The 20,062-nt window shown below is 44.5% G+C and overlaps 1 protein-coding gene and 1 long non-coding RNA gene across 2 annotated transcripts in view; one reads left to right on the top strand and one right to left on the bottom strand.

Moving 5' to 3' along the window:
* HTRA3 (HtrA serine peptidase 3) overlaps positions 1–3,792 on the bottom strand; it is a 41,871-nt gene extending 38,079 nt beyond the window's left edge. The window contains exon 1 of the mRNA XM_038400321.2: positions 2,692–3,792. Coding sequence (XP_038256249.1) covers positions 2,692–3,115 — 424 coding nt within the window. The 5' untranslated portion in view covers positions 3,116–3,792. The remainder of the gene's footprint in view (positions 1–2,691) is intronic.
* The window catches only part of LOC119854988, a 50,977-nt gene continuing 34,306 nt past the window's right edge, over positions 3,392–20,062 (top strand). The window contains exon 1 of the long non-coding RNA XR_005292718.2: positions 3,392–3,615. This is a non-coding gene — a long non-coding RNA (uncharacterized LOC119854988). The remainder of the gene's footprint in view (positions 3,616–20,062) is intronic.

The following is a 20,062-nucleotide window of genomic DNA, read 5'->3' as shown; positions in this document are numbered from 1 at the left end:
CCCATCACCCTCACAGATCTTGGGAGACAGGCCAATCCTTGCTTACAGACAGCCCCCCAACCTGAAGCAAATACTCACCAGCAACCACACACCACACAACAGAACTACTAACCCAGGAACCTATCCTTGCAACAAAGCCTATTGCCAACTGTGTCCACATATCTATTCAGGGGACACCATCATAGGGCCTAATCACATCAGCCACACTATCAGAGGCTCATTCACCTACACATCTACCAATGTGATATATGCCATCATGTGCTAGCAATGCCCCTCTGCCATGTACATTGGTCAAACTGGACAGTCTCTACGTAAAAGAATAAATGGACACAAATCAGACGTCAAGAATTATAACTTTCAAAAACCAGTCGGAGAACACTTCAATCTCTGTGGTCACTCGATTACAGACCTAAGAGTGGCTATCCTTCAACAAAAAAGCTTCAAAAACAGACTCCAACGAGAGACTGCTGAATTGGAATTAATTTGCAAACTGGATACAATTAACTTAGGCTTGAATAGAGACTAGGAGTGGATGGGTCATTACACAAAGTAAACTATTTCCCCATGTTCATTCCCCCTCTCCACCCCCCACTGTTCCTCAGACATTCTTTTCAACTGCTGGAAAAGGCCCACCTTCATTATCACTACAAAAGGTTTTTTCTCCCCCTGGCTCTGCTGCTGGTAATAGCTCACCTTACCTGATCACTCTCCTTACAGTGTGTATGGTAACATCCATCGTTTCATGCTCTCTATGTATATAAATCTCCCCATTGTATTTTCCACTGACTGCATCCGATGAAGTGAGCAGTAGCTCACAAAAGCTTATGCTCAAATAAATTTGTTAGTCTCTAAGGTGCCACAAGTACTCCTTTTCTTTTTGCGAATACAGACTAATACGGCTGCAACTCTGAAACTAAAAACAAAAAACATTCCTTAAGTCCTTAGGTACAATATCAAATGCTAATTTTTATGGTTAAACATTCTAAATGTTCTGAATGAATGAGTTCAAACTAAGTATTGAAAGTGTCAGTTAATGGTTTTATATGTTTAGATATCTAGATAAAAGCATGTTACAACTTTAAAATTTTAGGGAGGCAAAGTGGCTCAGTAGAAAGTACAGGGGACTGGGGCCTGCTAGATAACCTAGGACAAGTCACTCCACCTCTCTATCGCAGTTTCCCCATCTATAAAATGGGGATACAATATTTAGCTCCTTTCTCAAGCAGTTTTATAGCACTTTTCATCTGTAGCTCTCAGAGTCTAAGAATAGGCAAGTCCCCTTTCCCTACCTACATCCCTTCCAATTAATTGTTTGCCCATAGTTCTAATGTTTTTTACAACCCTTGCTAATATATTTCATCTGACTTTACTGAAGCACTCATGTGTCACATAAAATGCCAGAACACCTATCCACTGTTGTTTTCGGGGATGTTGATGGAAACAATGTGAAAATCAGCCATTAAATAATTTACTAGAAAATTTGTGAACTTTTGCAAAAATAAGTCAAATCGACACTTCCAGAAAAGTCATTCATTTTAATACCTAAAAATCAACAACTGATCATCAAAATCTTTTGAAGTTAGTAAATCCAGTTGGACGTGAGCTGGGAATAGTACAATATCCTAGGTCAGGCAAAAACGGTAATACCAAATTGCACTCTAAAATATTCAAATGATTTAGTGTACAAGTTGAACAGACAACAGCATCCTGGTATCTTTGCCATTTCAAAATACACAAAAGCACTCTGATATGTGGGGATTACTGTATGGATGATGGACTACAGTACATTGTTACAGTAAAACAAAAAATAAGTGATATTTTAGCTTGCTCCTACAGGGCTGGTTATTGTTATGTCTCTTCTTGCTCTGCCTTATACATCAGATATCACATGTACTTTTTTTTTTTTAATAGATGTATAGCAGGTCAAAACATTTCATTGTGTAAATGTAGTCATTGTGAAATGCCCCAGACTGTAAGATTTCAGTGCCCTGATTTTGACTTGGAAGGACCACTTTTAAGGGTGAAAGGATAATGCTGACCATGCAGTCCTGGCCTTTCTATTCCTGCTTTCTTACTGCTAATAAAATGTTGTGCTCCTTCCTTTATATCACTTTTCATTCAAAGATTTCAAAGTACCTTTACAAAGGAATGCAAGTTTCATTATTCCATTTTAAACTGGTGTAAACTGAAGCACAGAGAGTGACTTACCCAAGGTCATACAGCAGATCAATAGCAGAGCCAGGATTAGAACACAGTACTCCTGAATCCAGGGCTCTAACCACTAGACAACAGTGCACATTAGTGAATGTGATTGATCTGATATGGACAAGGCCTGAATACCGTGGCTTATTTCACATAAGCCACAAACAGCTTAGATCTTCTTTCATTGCCAAATTGAGTAAAGAGTCTAACTGACAACAGCTCTGTGTCTCATTCCAGTCCCCTGAGCCATCCCATCCTCCAAGATCACTTGAAATTTAAATGATTCATTAGCTTGGAAACTGATGTGCGATGTGCACAACAGCGAAGGGGTTCATGTTCACCCACCAAAGCCCTCCCTTCTCCCACCCATTGCATCCTATCTCCTTGGTGGAACACGTTAAGCAGTCCCAAGGTGGCCCTGCTGAAAGTGCAGCAGCTCAACGTTACCAGTGGTAATGATGGGGGTGGTGGTGCCCTGCATGGTCTTACCCGATTCACAGGCGCCTTTCTGGATCTGGATGACAGCTGGCAACCCCTGTTGCAAAGCCTTACGGCTCACCGCCTTCAGCTGACACACATTGTCATAGGTCCTGCCATCGCTGCCGCACACCTGGTAGCTGAGCTTGCACTGGCATACCCCTTTGCCGAAGCGCTTGCCCATGGAGTGCTTGCAATCCAGGCTGTCCCCGCATGGTGGGTCTTCCTTGCGGCCACAGGAATCACCTTCTCCCGCAGCACAGATAAGGCAGCAGTTGCAACGATCAGGGACGTAGCCGCTTGGGCAGCTGGGGCTCGGACACTTGGAGACATCGCAACGAGCTGGACATTTGCCATTGGCCACAAAGGGCTCTGCAAAGGTCTGGCTAGAACTTAGCACCAGCAGGAGCAAAACTCGCAACAGAAAAACCGCCATCCCCTGTGACACCTTTTTAATTGGGGAGAGGAAAATGTGCAAATCCAGGGGAATAAGAAGGGTGTGCGGGGGAGAGGAAGGGGTAAAAACAAGCAAAATGTGCAATTACAATGCAGTGAGGGAATAACAGAAAAGGGAAAGTCAGGCTTTGCACACGCACAAGAAAAGGAAAGAGTTAATCTTCCTTAGCAGCCCCCCAGCCTGTGACTCACACGCCCCTGTCAATGTTATGGGGCTCTGCACAACCCAGGAGGCAGAAAGAAGACAGAGGCTGGGAAGAGGTCGCTCAGTAAAGGCCGGGTCCGTCCATCCGCGGGGAGCAAACGTCCACCAGCTCAGCGGCTCTCCGGGACTAGCTTGCCCGGCTGGGGGCGGGTTGTGAAGGCGCCTTGGGTCCTCGCGAAGCCTCCACAGCCGGCCTCGATCTGCCGGGGCTTGCAGGAGCTCTCGGGAGCGCGGCGGGGGGACGAGTTGCCAGAGGCAGGGAAGGCAGAGGCAAGGTAAGTTATATGCGGGGGGGGGGGCTGTCAGCAGCCGCCGGGGCAGGGGCAGGACCGGCTGCCCAGACCTCAGCTCCAGCCCGCAGTCAGGCCCCACCTCCCGAGCCGGAGCAGCCTCCTCCCTGCCCTCCAGACACTCGCAGGGCTGCACCATGCCCGGGGTCCGCCGGCTGGCTGGGCTCGGCGCCCGGGGAAAGGGCGGCGTTTGCTTTGGGGCGGAGGCCCGGGGGTGGCACGTTCGCCCCAGGAAACGGAGCGCGGCTGAAAAAGCAGGAGCCAGCCCAGCGCTTCCGGGGCCCGTGGGCAGGACAGAGCTTCGCTGTGTGAGCGCGAGGGATGAACTCCCAAGCCGATGGTCCAAAACAGCGGTGAACAGTTCGGCCGTGGCGCGCCTGGAAATCGGAGAGGGAGGTGGCCTGCGGCACCCTCTGCGCTCATTTCCTTCCCCTTCCCCTCTCACCTTCGCCCTTAATTAAATAGCCTCTTAAAAGTAGCTCATTCTGCATCTTCAAACCCCCTTACAAACATTATTGATTGTAAAAAGAAAAAGGAGGACTTGTGGCACCTTAGAGACTAACACATTTATTAGAGCGTAAGCTTTCCTGAGCTACAGCTCACTGCATCGGATGCATTTGGTGGAAAAAAGGCCTAGCGCCCAACCGAGATCAGGAGCCCGTGGTCCTGTGAACTCCCGCCACCCTCCTACCGGGGCAGTGAGTCTTATGATCCTCTTTTTAGAAGATGAGCAAATTGAGGCACAGCGAGATGATGCGATTTGCCAGACCTGAAAGGCTCAGTGGCACAGCTAGATTACAGCTCAGGAATTCCTGACTCCCAGCATCCGATGAAGTGAGCTGTAGCTCACAAAAGCTTGTGCTCAAATAAATTTGTTAGTCTCTAAGGTGCCACAAGTCCTCCTTTTCTTTTAGCTCTGAGTAAGAGTCCCAACTGATGTAAATCTGCATAGATCCACTGTAATCATCATCCCTATGTACACCAGCTGAGGATCTGGCCCTTTGCCTGCAATCCTCCAAATCGCCACGAGCTGAAAATGACTTTAATGCTTATTTTTTACATTCTCATTCTTATAAAATGCTTCCATAGGAGCTAATACTTGCATAGTACTTTGCACACATTAATTAATCCTCATAGTGCTGCGAGGTAGGGATGTAATATTATATTCCCATTTTACAGAGAGGGCAATTACGGCATGGATTGAGGTAGGTTTGACTTTAGGTCATGAATGATTTGACCAAGGGCACGAGAGGACACTGTCACAGCCAACATTAGTAATCAGGAATTTCTAGTTTCCAGTCATCTGTTCAGACTGCACCTCTCTCTCTCTGTGGGTACGTCTACACTGCAAAAACAAACCTGCGGCTGCGAGTCTCAGACAGGGGCTGGAACAATTTATATAGTGGGGGTGCTGAGAGCCATTGAACCAAACTGTAAACCCTGTATATGGTGGAAACCAATTCAAGCCAGGGGGTGCAGCAGCACCCCTAGTTCCAGAACCTATGGTCTCAGAGCTTGTGGGGCTTGTGCTTTGGAGCTAAAAATAGCAGTGTAGATGTTCCTGGGAGGGCTGGAGCCAGGTCTCCGAAACCAGGCGAGGAGGGAGGGTGTCAGAGCCCAGGCTCCAGCCTGAGCAGGAAAGTTACATGGCTATTTTTGCCCCATAGCATGAGCCCCATGAGACTGAGTGAGTTGCTTAGGCTCTGACACTCTGCCAAAGGTAATTTTATTTATTTATTTTTTGAAGTGTAGACATATCCTGTGTCACTTTTATAGTCTTTGATCTTTGTTAAAGATCTTTATTTCCTTCTCCATCCTGTGGAGCCAGTATATTTTCCCTCCTTGTTAACTCTCTCATGCACAAAAGTTGAAATCTCACGCAAGCTCTGTGCGGGAGAAAGTCCTTCTTTTTGTATTCGGACATCAGAGCTCAATGTCCAGATTCTGTAACTAGAGCATGGTCTCTGTATCAAGGGAGGCTAGGTTTTGCAAAGTGCCCTCTAGATGTTGAGTTGGGCACTCTTCCACCACATGAACTATTTTCGGCACCACTGCCCTACAGTCACAACATGGAGAAGAATCTAAAGCCAGTGCAGCATGTAGCTGAGGCAACTCTGGATGAGCCAGAGAGTAGCCTGTTGAGCCTGGTCCAGTGGACAAGTGATGGGCTCCTGAATTTGCTTAGTGTGTTAGAATTGCCTACCAATGCTTCTGCTCCATAAAAATGTCTTTTTTAGCTCCCTGGCAGCGCTGATCATCTGTGCATGGTAAAGGGCCAGTAGCGCTCTTGTCCAGGAGTGCATGAGCTGCTGTAGCAGAGGGGAGTTGAGAGAGCAGTCGTGGTGTCACACCCTGGGCCACAAGAGTGGGATTCCTCCCCGAATGCAAGCAGACCTTTGAGTTGGCACTGCATGTTGTTTCCAGTCTGAGAATGGGGCATAAGATGATTTCTTTAGCCACAGATCTCTAAGTAGACCTCGTAGGAGAGCATGACGTTGAGGGAAAGCATGGATGATGCAGAGAGGAAACTGGGACATCCCAGAAAAGCCCTAATCCTTTCCCTAATCATCCTTCAATACACAGCCCTGCCAGGCAGAAAGGGTGAATGCTGTAGAGCCCAGACATGACAGTAGTTCCTCCTTCTCTGCAGGAATCCCTGTGTGCAGGAGCTGAATCGGTGCTTACCTTCTTCCCCAAGACTCGCAGAGGCTGCTCAAGACAGTCTGCCCCCCTCCTACAACAGAGGTTCTCAACTGTGGGTGGGGGTGCATCAAGCCTCTTGATGGTTCAATGGTTATGGTAGACATGCAGGGACAAGTGCCAGGTCACAATGCCACTCACTCAGGTCTGGGCCAGCCATCCCTCGGTCATGACAAGGAATGGGGCTCTTGGACCCAATTTGAGGGATGGCATTGTAACCTGGCACACAGGTCACACCACCATTCAGGTTTGGCCCAACCACCCCTGGTGCCTTAGACAGAATCTGCTGTCCTGGGCAGATGTCTGTTTACCTGTAGCTAGAGTGGCCCCTGCAGATTCCTATCTTCATTATGCAACACAATGGCAAGAGGAGAAAGAGAGGGTTCAGCAAAGAAAGAAACTCATAGATTGGAGGAGTCATAGGGTGGATAGGATTGGGGAGTTAGTCAGCGGAGGACCAGGTGGAGACACACAGTGCTGCCCCATTCTATCTGAGCAGGACTGTTAGAAAAGCGAGAGGAGAGGAATGCCCAGATTCAGTTCTTGTGAGCTCATTATCACTTCCAGGATACCTTTTTAAACAAATAAACTAAGTGCTGCTACTGTGATTCCCATCTGTCTCTCCTGCTGGGTTTGAATTCTCCGTGTTTAGTGCAAACAGCCCTGGCTCACAGCTTCTGCCTTGGGAATGAAGACACACTGATGCTTTTGCAGATCATTCCGGTATCCCAAATATTCTACTTTTCAACTATGAGTCTCCCATAATCCCAGTAAAAGTGCAATTTTTTTGAAGCTGCAAACTTGTATCTTTGGAAGGAGAAGATCCTATCACCCATTCCCAACATATTTCACCCTATATTATGCCATGTCTTGCTCTCTTAGCTTCCCCCCACATCTTCAGGGTCAATAGCCTCCCCCTGTTGGCAAAACTTTCCACGAGAAATTATTACATAGAACTCCATACTATTCTCCAACCTTTGATATGTAGATCTAGTTCAGAAGATTGAACAGATGGTCAGCTTACTTTATATATGCTTTTGTCTGTTATTCACATGAAAGATAAAGCGCTTCTTTATTAAAATAAATAACTTGATTCTCAGAAATATATGAACATGAATATTTACGCTAACCCACAGTAACTAAAGGAAGCAGCAACTAAACTATAACTTTTAAACATTTTAAAGGCCAAACATTTCACAAAGTGCATTACTCTCCTGGAAACTGGAATCTTTTAAGTTGATCAGATCGATGTTATTATAGGCCAGGGATGGGCAACTTTAAGATACTAGAGGTCCACAAAATCCACTAAAACCCTTTGGTGGACTGGGTTGTGTGATGTGGGGATCAGGTCCTGCCCCTAGAGGGATGGAAGGGCCAGGGGAGGGGAGTCTGAAAGCGAGCACGCCCCTCCCATCCACCCCTCAGTGACAGTTCCTATCCCATGGGGCTGGGCCCAGCTCTCCTCCCTGGCCCATTGACTCTCGCCACAGCGTCACATGACTCAGGCATGCAGGGCCTTGCATGCGGGGACCTTGCCCCCACCATGGCCCCCCACTCCCTTCCTGGCCCTGGCACTGCTGGATCATTTGCATCAAGCTGGGCAGTGGCAGGCCAAATAAAATGATCTGGCAGGCCAGATACAGTCCCTAGGCTACCAGTTGCCATCACTGTTTTAGGCCCTTATCCTGCTGAATCATGCACACATCAGCCCAGATCCTCAAAGATATTTAGGCGCCTATCTCTCACTGATTTCTGTGGAAGTTGGGCACCTAAATACTTTTGAGGCTCTGGGACATCTAACTTTACATTCTGTGAGTAGTCCCATTGGGTGAAGGTAAGTATATGAGTAAGTCTTTGCAGGATTTTGGCCTTAGTTGTTACTGCAAATCAAAATATTCATTTTCTTGTTACTTTATAGAAAGTATTTTATAGTGTTTGATACTGAAAAACTAAACAAGCTTTGACTGAGAATGTTCGGTGTAGCTCAACTTAAAATTCAAAGACTTTGAAATGTTCTGTTGTCATACTCCTTTTGGATTTTCCTGAACTAGTCCAGTTTCATGGGGGGAAAAAACGGTAAAATTTTGCTTTTGAGCAAAGCCTGGACATTTTCAAAAACTGAAATGATCTGACAAAGATTTTTTTTAACTGAAACAAAATGTTGAAAACATCTGTGTTTTCATGCAAAGCCATTTTTTTTTTGGTGGGTGGGGGGGCAAGTGAAATCACAAAAAAGAAAAGTGTTGGGATTTAAACAAACTCCTGAAAGAAACTGTCTGTGTGCGTGTAATTGTGTGTGTCTGTCTGTGTGTAAAATTTCATGGAAGTATTTTTGTTATTTTGGCACAACCTTAGCTGCAAGTGAGAGATCAAGAAAAAGATTTCTAGTTGTAAATAATGGGCTGTGAGTGACTGAGTAGACCATGGTATTTCTGATGGGTGACAGAACCTTTCACAACATCATCATTATTATTGTTATTCATTATTTCTATGTAGTAGCACATAGAAGTCCCAATTAGGCTAAGGGCTCCATTATACTAGGGTTTACAAATATATAGGGTGACTTAGGTCTGTCCTTAGGGAACTTTAAATCTAGCAAGTGTGTGGAGTTTTACATAGCCCTTCACATCTAGGTTAATGGTTTGCATGTTATTATTTCAGGCTGGGAGGGTCTAAAAGTATTTTTATCTGATGGCTGTTCAGTGGCCAAAGTAAGATGAATTAGTTTTACAATTTCTTTGGGACAGGTGTACACTTAACAAAAATATTGCCCCACTAGGACTCAGTGGTACTAACTGCTCTCAACTCCTAGTAGGAATTCATCACCATGCAAGATCAATCTCTTATTATCCTTCCTTAGCAGTCTCATCAAAGAGACCAAAGACTAAAGCTATGTCTACACTACCACTTATGCTGGTATAATTTATATCGCTCAGGAGTGTGGAAAAAAAACACACCACCCCATGAGCGACATAAGTTACACCAACAAAAGCGCTGGTGTGGACTATACTATGTCGGCGGTGGGGACAGCGCAGCATTGGTACAGCTGTGCCACTGTAAGCTTTCTAGTGTAGACATAGCCTAAGTGGTAAGAGATACTGACCTTTTACCCTCTCACTCTCATAGGTTCTCTCTCCAAAACAAGGTTGACACACATGGTGGGGTAAAAAGAAATGGAACTGACACTGTGCATGCTATACTTCATGTATGAATAAATAAAGAACTTCACTGTCCAGTGCTGTCAATCCAATATCTTTCCCTAGCCCTTAAATTCACTTCAAATACAAATATTGAATATAAGAGAGACAGAGTGGGTGAGGTAATATCTTTTATTGCACCAACTTCTGTTGGTGAGAGAGACAAGCTTTCGAGCCACACAAAGGTCCTCTTCAGGTCTGGGAAAGGTACTCCTAGTATCATAGCAAAATGCAATTTGGAACAGATTGTTTAGCATAAGTAGTTAGCACATATAGTAAGGGACCATTCAAGGTAGAGTGGCCAGAGCTGAAGAAGAGCTCTATGTGGCTTAAAAGCTTGTCTCTCTCACCAACAGAAGTTGGCCCAATAAAAGATATTACCTAACCCACCTTGTCACTCTAATATCCTGGGACCCACATGGCTACAACTACACTACAGACAAATACCGAATATATGCAGCTAAAATTCCTTCAGACAATGAATCAGACTGTTGGGTGAAAAGAATTCTGCACAATGGGAAAAACAATTACATGGATTCTGAATCACTCAGCAAAAGTCATGCTGGGTCAGTAGTTGGATGGGAGGCTCCTCAAGACAAACCCAGGGCAGTACAGGAAAGAGTGCTGATGATTCAGTGGGTGGCTGCCTTCTCTCCTGAGGGGTAGATGGCAGCTTTTCTGCAAACTCTGAGAATGGGGTAGCCTGTAATGGCCCTGCCCTAGGAGCATACCAGGAGCCAGATTGTGACTCACAGAATCACACTCTAGTCATGGTTCTGCTCTTGCTCCAAAGGAGAAGGAATCCATGCAGGCCCTATAACTGGCCTAGATTAATTACCCTGCTGTGCGTGCTCATCCCCCTGTGGGGATGGAGTCAAGGCTCCACCCTATCCCTATTCCTGCTGGGCCATTCCTTGCCCAGCTGCACAAATGTTAATGCTGGATCCATTAATGCTGTTTTCCATTCTGTGCTGCTACCAGCAGTCCTGGTAGCCACTAAAGACTAATAAAGGGGAACCTTAATTAAATGGGTCACAAACTGGCCCTGACTTAGGAAGGAACCGATGCCGCATCTAGGGAATTCTGTGCTGCTAGAGAGCTGTCATTTGGATGAAATGTCTAACCAGACTCTTGACCCCTGTGATAATTAAAAAAAAAAAGGAGTACTTGTGGCACCTTAGAGACTAACAAATTTATTTGAGCATAAGCTTTCGTGAGCTACAGCTCACTTCACTGGATGCATTCAGTGGAAAATACAGTGGGGAGATTTATATACACACAGAGAGAACATGAAACAATGGGTTTTATCATACACACTAAGGAGAGTGATCACTTAAGATGAGCTATTATCAGCAGGAAGGGTGGGGGGGAAGGAGGAAAACCTTTTGTGGTGATAATCAAGGTGAGCCATTTCCAGCAGTTAACAAGAACGTCTGAGGAACAGTGGGGGGGGGGGAAATAACATGGGGAAATAGTTTTACTTTATGTAATGACCCATCCACTCCCAGTCTCTATTCAAACCTAAGTTAATTGTATCCAAATTAATTCCAATTCAGCAGTCTCTCAAAAACCAGTCGGAGAACACTTCAATCTCTCCGGTCACTCGATTACAGACCTGAGAGTGGCTATCCTTCAACAAAAAAATTTCAAAAACAGACTCCAATGAGAGACTGCTGACGTCTTCTCCACCCTCTGTCCTAAATTCTGCAGTATTTTATCCCTTTTATTCTCATCTAGCTCTGTCTGCATTCATATTGCAAAGTGCTTTGCTCTTCTTTGGGATGAATTTCTATATAAAAGTAATGCATTGATACTGTTTACTTAATATGGTTCAAGTTTAAGGATTCTCACTTTTCTGGAGATCAAATTATTTAAGTTAATGACCAATTTGACCTTGCCATTCAGGACTTTAAATTAAGAGCACATGTTTAATATGCATTCTCAGTTCCTTTTAGAAGTATTTTGAAAAGAAATCCAAAGCACACATAAAACAGAGTAATAAACACTGTTTTTTTATCAGATTATCTCCATTTCATTTCCTGAACTAAGTAGCTACAGTCTGTTTGCACTTCTGACACTACAACTCCCACAAACTGGTCCAAGAATACAGCTGTCAGTTTGTTTTCAGACTAGACATTGCAAGGGAGAAAGGGGGGAGAAAGAGAACTTTCACAAACAGGTCAACCCAAACAGTGAATTTTCTCAGCTGCCTTCATCAAAGGGGGAAGCTGTGCCTGAGGCCTTTATCGCTGCACAACAAGGGCATATTCTTATTACAAATCTCTTCTGTGACAGTGATGGAAGGCAGGTAGGGATCAGTTTTCCCTTCTTGTATTCTGTCCAAACCTATGACACCAAAAAGACAGTTTTGGAAGAAATACAGAATCTCTAGAATGCATTAAACTCGTGTCCTTTAAAAGCTAGTGAAAGCATGTTCTAAAATCAAGGAGCTAATTCTCCTGTAATATACACTGATACAAATCAGAAGCAACTTTTCTGAACTCATTGAAACTGGTGTGACAGAAGAATCTGGCCTAGAGCTAGAAAAACGTAGGCTCTGCTCACAGCATGAGCACAGAGTCAGACATATGTAGAGAAAAGTCACATCTTTCATTGTTTTCTACTCCATTCACAACTCCTCACCACAAAAGCATATGCCTCTTGGCACAATAAGGGGGAGACAGTTTGGCCCATTGGAAAGGGCACAGGTCTAGAAATCAAGCAAGTCCACATTCTGCCATTGACTTGCTGCGTTTCCCTAAAAGATATGCTCTAAGAATTATTTTGGGGAAGTTCCATAGCCTGTATTATGCAGGAGATGAAACTAGATGATCACAATGGCCCTTTCAGGCCTTGGAATCTATGAATCTGTCAAATGCAGATCATTACAACCACGTTGGTAAATTCCTTGAAATATATGGCTGAAAAGTGTTTTTATAAAAGTGTGAGGGAGCAGAGAAACTGCCCAAAGAAAACCTTTGGGTTCAGCTAGCCCCACCCTGCTATATTTCCAGCTAATGCCAGGCTTGGAGGGGGAAGAAAAGACAGGAGTCTGTCTCAGTAGGAGGCTGACTGGCGAGGAGACAAGCGCTCTCTGTCTGTCTAACTGAAGGGATGGGTCAGCGACCAGCCAGACACTCGCGGAAAGTAAGGGCACCCCTGCCAAGGGGAGGCTGAAAATAAGCCCCAGCAGTAGGGGCAACTGGATTAATGGGGCCACACCCCAAATTGAAGAGATTTGTAGGCTGTAGCCCAGGGGAGTGGGTCTCGACTCCCTGCCAGGAGGGAGAACTCATCTCCCGTTTAAGGGTTGATCTGCACAGGCCCTGGCTTGAGACCCAATAAAGAAGGAGGGTCTGGATCCCCCACCACCCGCTCTAGCTTTGCAGACTGAAAGACCAGTGATCTAGCCCCTAGGCCACCCAGCCACAGAAGACCCTATCACAAGTGGTGGAGAATGAAGGCCCACGCCCTAGTCCCTACCGAAGGGAAGTAAAAAAACAACAACAAACAAACCAGTAAAAAACCCCAAACCCACCTTGAATGGAGCTGGAACAGCTGGTAAAATGGATGGTCAAGCAGAACACCTACCATCAACAGCAGCAACTGCTGCAGCAGATGACCCCGCAGCAGCAGCAGCAGTTAATCTGCATATTGGCGGCCCAGCAGCAGCAGCCGGTCCAGCAGGTGGCCACAATATTATGACCCAGTACTCCAGCAGGATCACCTAACTGTGCCCCCATCAGGCTTGCCAAGATGGGGCTGATGATGACCCCAAGACTTTCCTGGAAATTTTTGAGCAGGTTACCACTGTAGCCAGGTGGGCTGTGGTGTTGGACCTGTAGTTAACCGGGGTAGCACAGACCATGAATCATGCTTTATACCTGGCTGTTTCCCTGGGTTCAGGCCATGATTCTTGATGTCCTAGACAACTCAGAGGAGATGTTCTGAGAATGCTTCCAGTCCTCAGTCCTATGTTCTTGTGGACCACAAGTCTAGGCATGTCTGGGGGCATTGCTGAGTCTCCAGGCAAAGTTGAGCAATTCCCCTAGTGTGGCCTCATGCAGGTGAATCATTGAATTGTACATCCCTTGCTGGACAATGGTTATTGATGGGTTCTTTGACACCCGGCCCAGGTGTTGGTTGCTTTCCTTGCTGTTGCCTCTGGGGAGCTAATATCTGGCTGATTCCCCAACTTACAGTATGTTTTAGTGACAACCATACAACACAACTGACATAACTTCATATGCATTAATTATATATAAAATGTATATATGGATAGAGAAATGACTTTCAGGAGATCATAACCTTTCCCGATACCTTACAAGGCATGCTTTATATGTAATATCACAATTATATACAGATGAGGAAGGTGGGGATTACAAGACACTCCCCCAAGGTATAGTATGTCACAACCCTATCACAGTAATTATATTATATTATTATATGCTTCCTTTCCATTGCATTAATCACACTCACAAATGGGAAGCAGCGGGGTGGCACATGGGGAAAGGTGGGTGAATAGTAGTTCCCTAGCACTTTCTGTTAGTCAGTGGCTGCACATCTATAATCACAATGTGAAAGCTCAGCACTTGCTAATAAAGAGAGGGGCATGGTGAACCTTAAGGGTCTAGAGCAGCAATTCTCAAACTGTGGGTTGGGCCCCCAAAGTGGGTCGCAACCCCATTTTAATGGGCTGGCATTAGACTCGCTGGGGCTTGAGGCTGAAGCCAAAGTCTGAGCCCCACTTCCCAGGGCTGAAGTCCTCAAGCTCTGGCACCCCCCAGGGTGGCAGGGCTTGGACTTTGGCCCCCGTGCCCAGGGTGGTGGGGCTTGGGCTTCAGTCCCCCTTCCCAGGGTCATGTAGTAATTTTGATTGTCAGAAGGGGGTGGCGGTTCAATGAAGTTTGAGAAACCCTGGTCTAGAGCTAAGACACTCTACACAGTATATTCCCACAGCAGATTGCCCTAATGTATGTGGCAATTTGCAGTATAAAGTATTTCTGCGTGTGGCTGTGCTGTCTCTCTGTGAGATCATGTCTCCACCCCAAAGGAAAATATAATTGGCAACTTGCACTCAGTGCTATCGGTTTAGATGTGGGTGAAGGCTGCTGGGAGAGCCACACCACTACCCGTCCCAACTTCCAGATAGGAGCATGTGATATATCTCTTTGGAGCTAAGTGTCATGTGACAATGGAAAAGAAATCACAGAAAGTTACTTTCTCCCGTCAAAAAAGTTACCGGAGCAAGGAAAACAGTATAATCCCTAATGCTGCACTGCCTCTTTTTGCTTCATTGCTGAGCTCTCGCCTAGAACCTACTCCTCCCATTCCCTCATCTTGACTGATTTCCTGCTGCAAATACATGTATCCTGACACCAAGAGGATGTTCAGTTAGAAGATCACCAGACATTGCACAAGAGGTCTCTCTGTAACAATCACAGATGTGGCACTGGAGGTGGGAGGTCGGCAGAGAGAAATTGTTTGGGGATTGACAAAGCAGCGAAATTGAATGAGGGATAGAATACAGAGGGAGTAGAGAATGGGACAAAAGACAGATCCTGGAGTGATAGAAAACATTAGAAGGAAGGAGAAAAAGAAGCAATAGAGCAAGGCAAAAAAGGAATGTTTAGAGAGGAAGGAGAAGAATCAACCTAGCCCAACAATGCAGAAGTCCAAAGACAGACTGTTGATAATAAAGGAGTGATAGACTATGTCAAAGGCAATGAACAGATTAATGAAATTAAGTATAGAGAAGAGGCCAGGAGCAGGTCATTAATGAAATTGATGCACACATACTGTCACAATGGAGTAAAGGGGGTGGAAGCCAGATTGTAGAAGACCCCAGAGGGTGTTAGGAGACGCACTCAGAGACCTCCAAGATGAAGGAGATGGATTGAAGCTGGAGAGGAAGGAGGAGTCAAGGAAGGCTATTGTAGGATGGGGGATACAGTAGCATGCTGGAGACAGAGGGAAAGGAGCTAGATGAGAGAGAGAGAGAATGGTGGCAGAAATGAGATAAGTCTAGAGGGTATAAAGTCCAGGGATGAGGAGATGAATGAAGAGGGACAATAATCAGTGAGAAAATGTTGGCATATGGGATAAAAAGAAGGAAAATTCTCTACCGAAGAGAAGAAAAAGAGAGTTCCCTCCATATGATAACAATTATCTCCTTGACAGATTTGGCAAGGTCCCTGGCCAAGAGGCAGGCAGTGCTGCGATGAGAGGCGTACCAGCTATGTTAAATTTACATTAAGCAAGGAAGGAAAAAAGACTTCTGGGAAATCTCTTGTACGTTGAGGGTTTTTTTAAATTTTACAAGGTCCATTTGTGGACCAAGTCTGTCTCTAGTGTGACTGTGAAGGGTACTGTTTATCAACTCACTATAATAAAACAGTTTGTAGTGTACCTTTAACTATGTAAGCAACTGGACATTATTCCAAAGTTCCACAGAACCAACTAACATCTGTCTTTATCTTTTTCCTACTTTCTCTTGATCTTCTTCCCATTTTCTGGGACTGTTTTTCCTACTGACAAAGAACTCAGCTTCCTTTGCCTAGCGATTTTACAGCATTCTCTCATGGCCATGGATTTAAACACCTGGCTGGGTATCTATTTAGCGAGCAGATCGAGGGACGTGATCGTTCCCCTCTATTCGACACTGGTGAGGCCTCATCTGGAGTACTGTGTCCAGTTTTGGGCCCCACACTACAGGAAGGATGTGGATAAATTGGAAAGAGTACAACGAAGGGCAACAAAAATGATTAGGGGTCTAGAGCACATGACTTATGAGGAGAGGCTGAGGGAGCTGGGATTGTTTAGTCTGCAGAAGAGAAGAATGAGGGGGGATTTGATAGCTGCTTTCAACTACCTGAAAGGGGGTTTCAAAGAGGATGGCTCTAGACTGTTCTCAATGGTAGCAGATGACAGAACGAGGAGTAATGGTCTCAAGTTGCAATGGGGGAGGTTTAGATTGGATATTAGGAAAAACTTTTTCACTAAGAGGGTGGTGAAACACTGGAATGCGTTACCTAGGGAGGTGGTAGAATCTCCTTCCTTAGAGGTTTTTAAGGTCAGGCTTGACAAAGCCCTGGCTGGGATGATTTAACTGGGACTTGGTCCTGCTTTGAGCAGGGGGTTGGACTAGATGACCTTCTGGGGTCCCTTCCAACCCTGATATTCTATGATTCTATGATTCTATACCAGGCTTAAACTGGAAGACTGGAGTTAAGATAATATTCCTGGCACTTTTGATGAATTAAAGATCTTTGCAATCATTTATAACTGCCTGGCATAGTTATTAAAGGACAAATGAACATTAGTGGGCCAGAAGAACCAACTGAACTTGTCAGTCCCAATGTTTGTGAGAGATGCTGCCTAACTGGATTTCTGAAGAGAGGAAGAACAAAGGAACCAGAAATGATAACCAGAGATAGCCTTTTTGTTTCCTGATCTTTTGCTCATGCTTGTTTGTCTATGTTGGTCCAAGAATTAATTGGTGCAATGATGATAAATAGTTTGAATGAAGGAGCATTTATTCTGCTTAAATTGTGCAATGGTATATGCTTATGTCTTCAATCTCGCTTATCAAGGGGAAAATGAGAATTTAACATCAATTTTATGCTTTATTTAGGGTACACTTAAAGCCACTATATGACCCTATTGTTTATCTCGTAAAATATAACTAATTAACTAAACAGTGGGAGAACTGGTGGAGGGAGGCGCCATTGGGAGTCTTGCCAACCTAAACTGTTCAAAAGCCATGAGATTTATTTTAAAAGCATGAGATTTTTTAAAAATAATTAGCATTTGGTTCTTTTTCTTTGAACCTTTTGGTTTTGTGTTTTCAAGTTTTCCACTGTCAACCATGAAGGCTAGAAACTTACATTATAAAATAAAAGCTGAGATTTTTATGCGATTACAGGAGGTGGAATTTTAACAAGCACCACCAAATATTGCAAAACTTTTGATAAAATCACAAGAGTTGGCAACACTGCATGAGGGCTGTAGGCACAGGGGTCAGAAAAGACAAGTTAATGCTATTTATAGTAGCACTGAGATAGAGAGAGAAATTCATGGAATAGAAAGTCTTCATGGTCCCTTAAACTTCAGGGATGCTAAAATGATGGTGGAACAGAGGACACAGATGGAAGGGGAGAACCAAGGTAGGGGATTGGTGGGATGGGCAGAGCAGTTCAAGTGAGGACTGAAGGAGCCAAGTGTGGCAAAGAAGTTATGGGTCTATTATGGGTGTGGATGGGTGAGGTTCTGTGGCTTGCAATGTGCAGGAGGTCGGACTAGATGATCCTGATGGTCCCTTCTGACCTTAGAGTCTATGAGAGGGTGGAGTTCAAGGTAAAAAACAGATCACCTGAGTAGAGTATGGACAGAGAAAAGTAGAACAAGTTGAGAGTTGCAAGGAAAGTAGATGTGGGGAATAAATATATGGAACTATATTTATTTATATACAAAGAAATATTTGTAACTCTAAGTAATTCTGACTAGGAAAGCAGAACCACAAACAAGAGTTATCATGAGACCTTCTCACCCCAGCCATCTGAATTTTTATAGATCTCTCCCTGGAAATAATTAGCAGAGGCATATTGGTAGAACTCTCAACCTTGAGGTTAAAGCAACAGGTGTAGCTCATTGTACCCAGTTGTTTGCCGTTGTGTTTTATTTGTTTATCCTGGCATGTTTTGTATGATATCAGTTCATGAAGAATGTTTCTGAAGATAAAAGACTGTAAATGATTTCATGAGCCTTTTTATAGCAGATGTGTGTAGCATGATGAAACACAAACAATAGTACTTGTGAAGATCATCATTTTCCAGTTGTTTAATCACATTTTCTTGTGTCAGTTGAACAGTTTGTGTACTGAAATTATTCGTAAAACCACATTTGCTATCAATGGCCTTTCGGTTTGCCATCCTCACTCTAAACAGATACAACAAGGAGTCTGATGGCACCTTAAAGACTAACAGATTTATTAGGGCATAAGCTTTCATGGGTAAAAAACCCACTCCTTCACACGCATGGAGTGAAAATTACAGATGCAGACATTATTATACTGACTCATGAAGGGAAGGGAGTTACCTCACAAGTGGAGAACCAATGTTGACAGGGCCAATTCGATCAGGGTGGATGTAGTCCACTCCCAATAATTCATGAGGAGGTATCAATTCCAGGAGAGGGAAAGTTGCTTTTGTAGTGAGCCAGCCACTCCCTATCCCTATTATAGTCCAAATTAATGGTGTTAAATTTGCAAATGAATTTTAGTTCTGCCGGGTTTTTTTAACTCTGTTTCTGAAGTTTTTTTTATTCAAGTATGACTACTTTTAAATCTGTTATAGAATGTCCAGGAAGACTGAAGTTTTCTCCTACTTGCTTTTGTATGTTACCATTCCTGATGTCCAATTTGTGTCTATTTATTCTTTTACGTAGAAACTTGGCCAAAGTACATGGCAGAGGGACATTCCTGGCACATGATGGCATATATAACATTAGTAGGTATGCAGGTGAATGAGTCCCTGAGTCTTTAACTTGCTGGCAAGAATACTGTGGGAGACCATATCAAAAGCTTTGTTAAAGTCAAGGTACATCATGTCCACTGCTTTCCCCATATCCACAGAGCCAGTTATCTCATCATAGAAGGCAATCAGGTTGGTCAGGCATGATTTGCCCTTGGTGAATCCATTTTGACAGTTCCTGATCTTCTTCCTCTCCTCCAAGTGCTTCAAAATGGATTCCTTGAGGACCTGCTCCATGATTTTTCTAGGAACTGAGGAGAGGCTGACTGGTCTGTAGTTCCCCAGCTTCTTCTTCTTCCCTTTTTTAAAGATGGGCACTATCTGTGTCTTTTTGCAATCATCTGGAACCTCCCCCAGTCACCACAAGTTTTCAAAGATAATGGCCAATGGCTCTGCAATCACATCATCCAACTCCCTCAGTACCCTTGGATGCATTAGATCCAGACCCATGGACTTGTGCATATCCAGCTTTTCTAAATAGTCCTTAACCTGTTCTTTCACCACTGAGGGCTGCTCACCTCCTCCCCATACTGTGCTGCCCAATGCAGCAGTCTGGGAACTGACCTTGTCTGTGAAGACCAAGGCAAAAAAAGCATCGAGTACTTCAGCTTTTTCCACATCATCTGTCACTGTTGCCTTCCCCATTCAGTAAGGGTCCCACACTTTCCCTGACCTTCTTCTTGTTACTAACATACCTGTAGAAACCCTTCTTATTATCCTTCACATCCCTTGCTAGCTGCAGCTACAATTGTGCTTTGGCCTTCCTGATTACATCCCTGCATGCTTGAGCAATATTTTTATACTCCTCCCTAGTCATCTCTCCAAGTTTCCACTTCTTGTAAGCTTCCTTTTTGCATTTAAGCTCATCAAAGATTTCACTGTTAAGCCAAGCTGGTCACCTGCCATATTTGCTATTCTTTCTTCACATCGGGATGGTTTGTTCCTGCACCCTCAATAAGGCTTCTTTAAAATACAACCAGCTCTCCTTTCCCCCCCCTCATATTA

This window comes from Dermochelys coriacea, chromosome 4, assembly GCF_009764565.3.
Source record: "Dermochelys coriacea isolate rDerCor1 chromosome 4, rDerCor1.pri.v4, whole genome shotgun sequence".
NCBI classification, from domain to species: Eukaryota; Metazoa; Chordata; order Testudines; family Dermochelyidae; genus Dermochelys; species Dermochelys coriacea.
The sequence above is the reverse complement of the archived record's forward strand: the minus strand, read 5'-3'. Positions and strand labels throughout refer to the sequence as shown.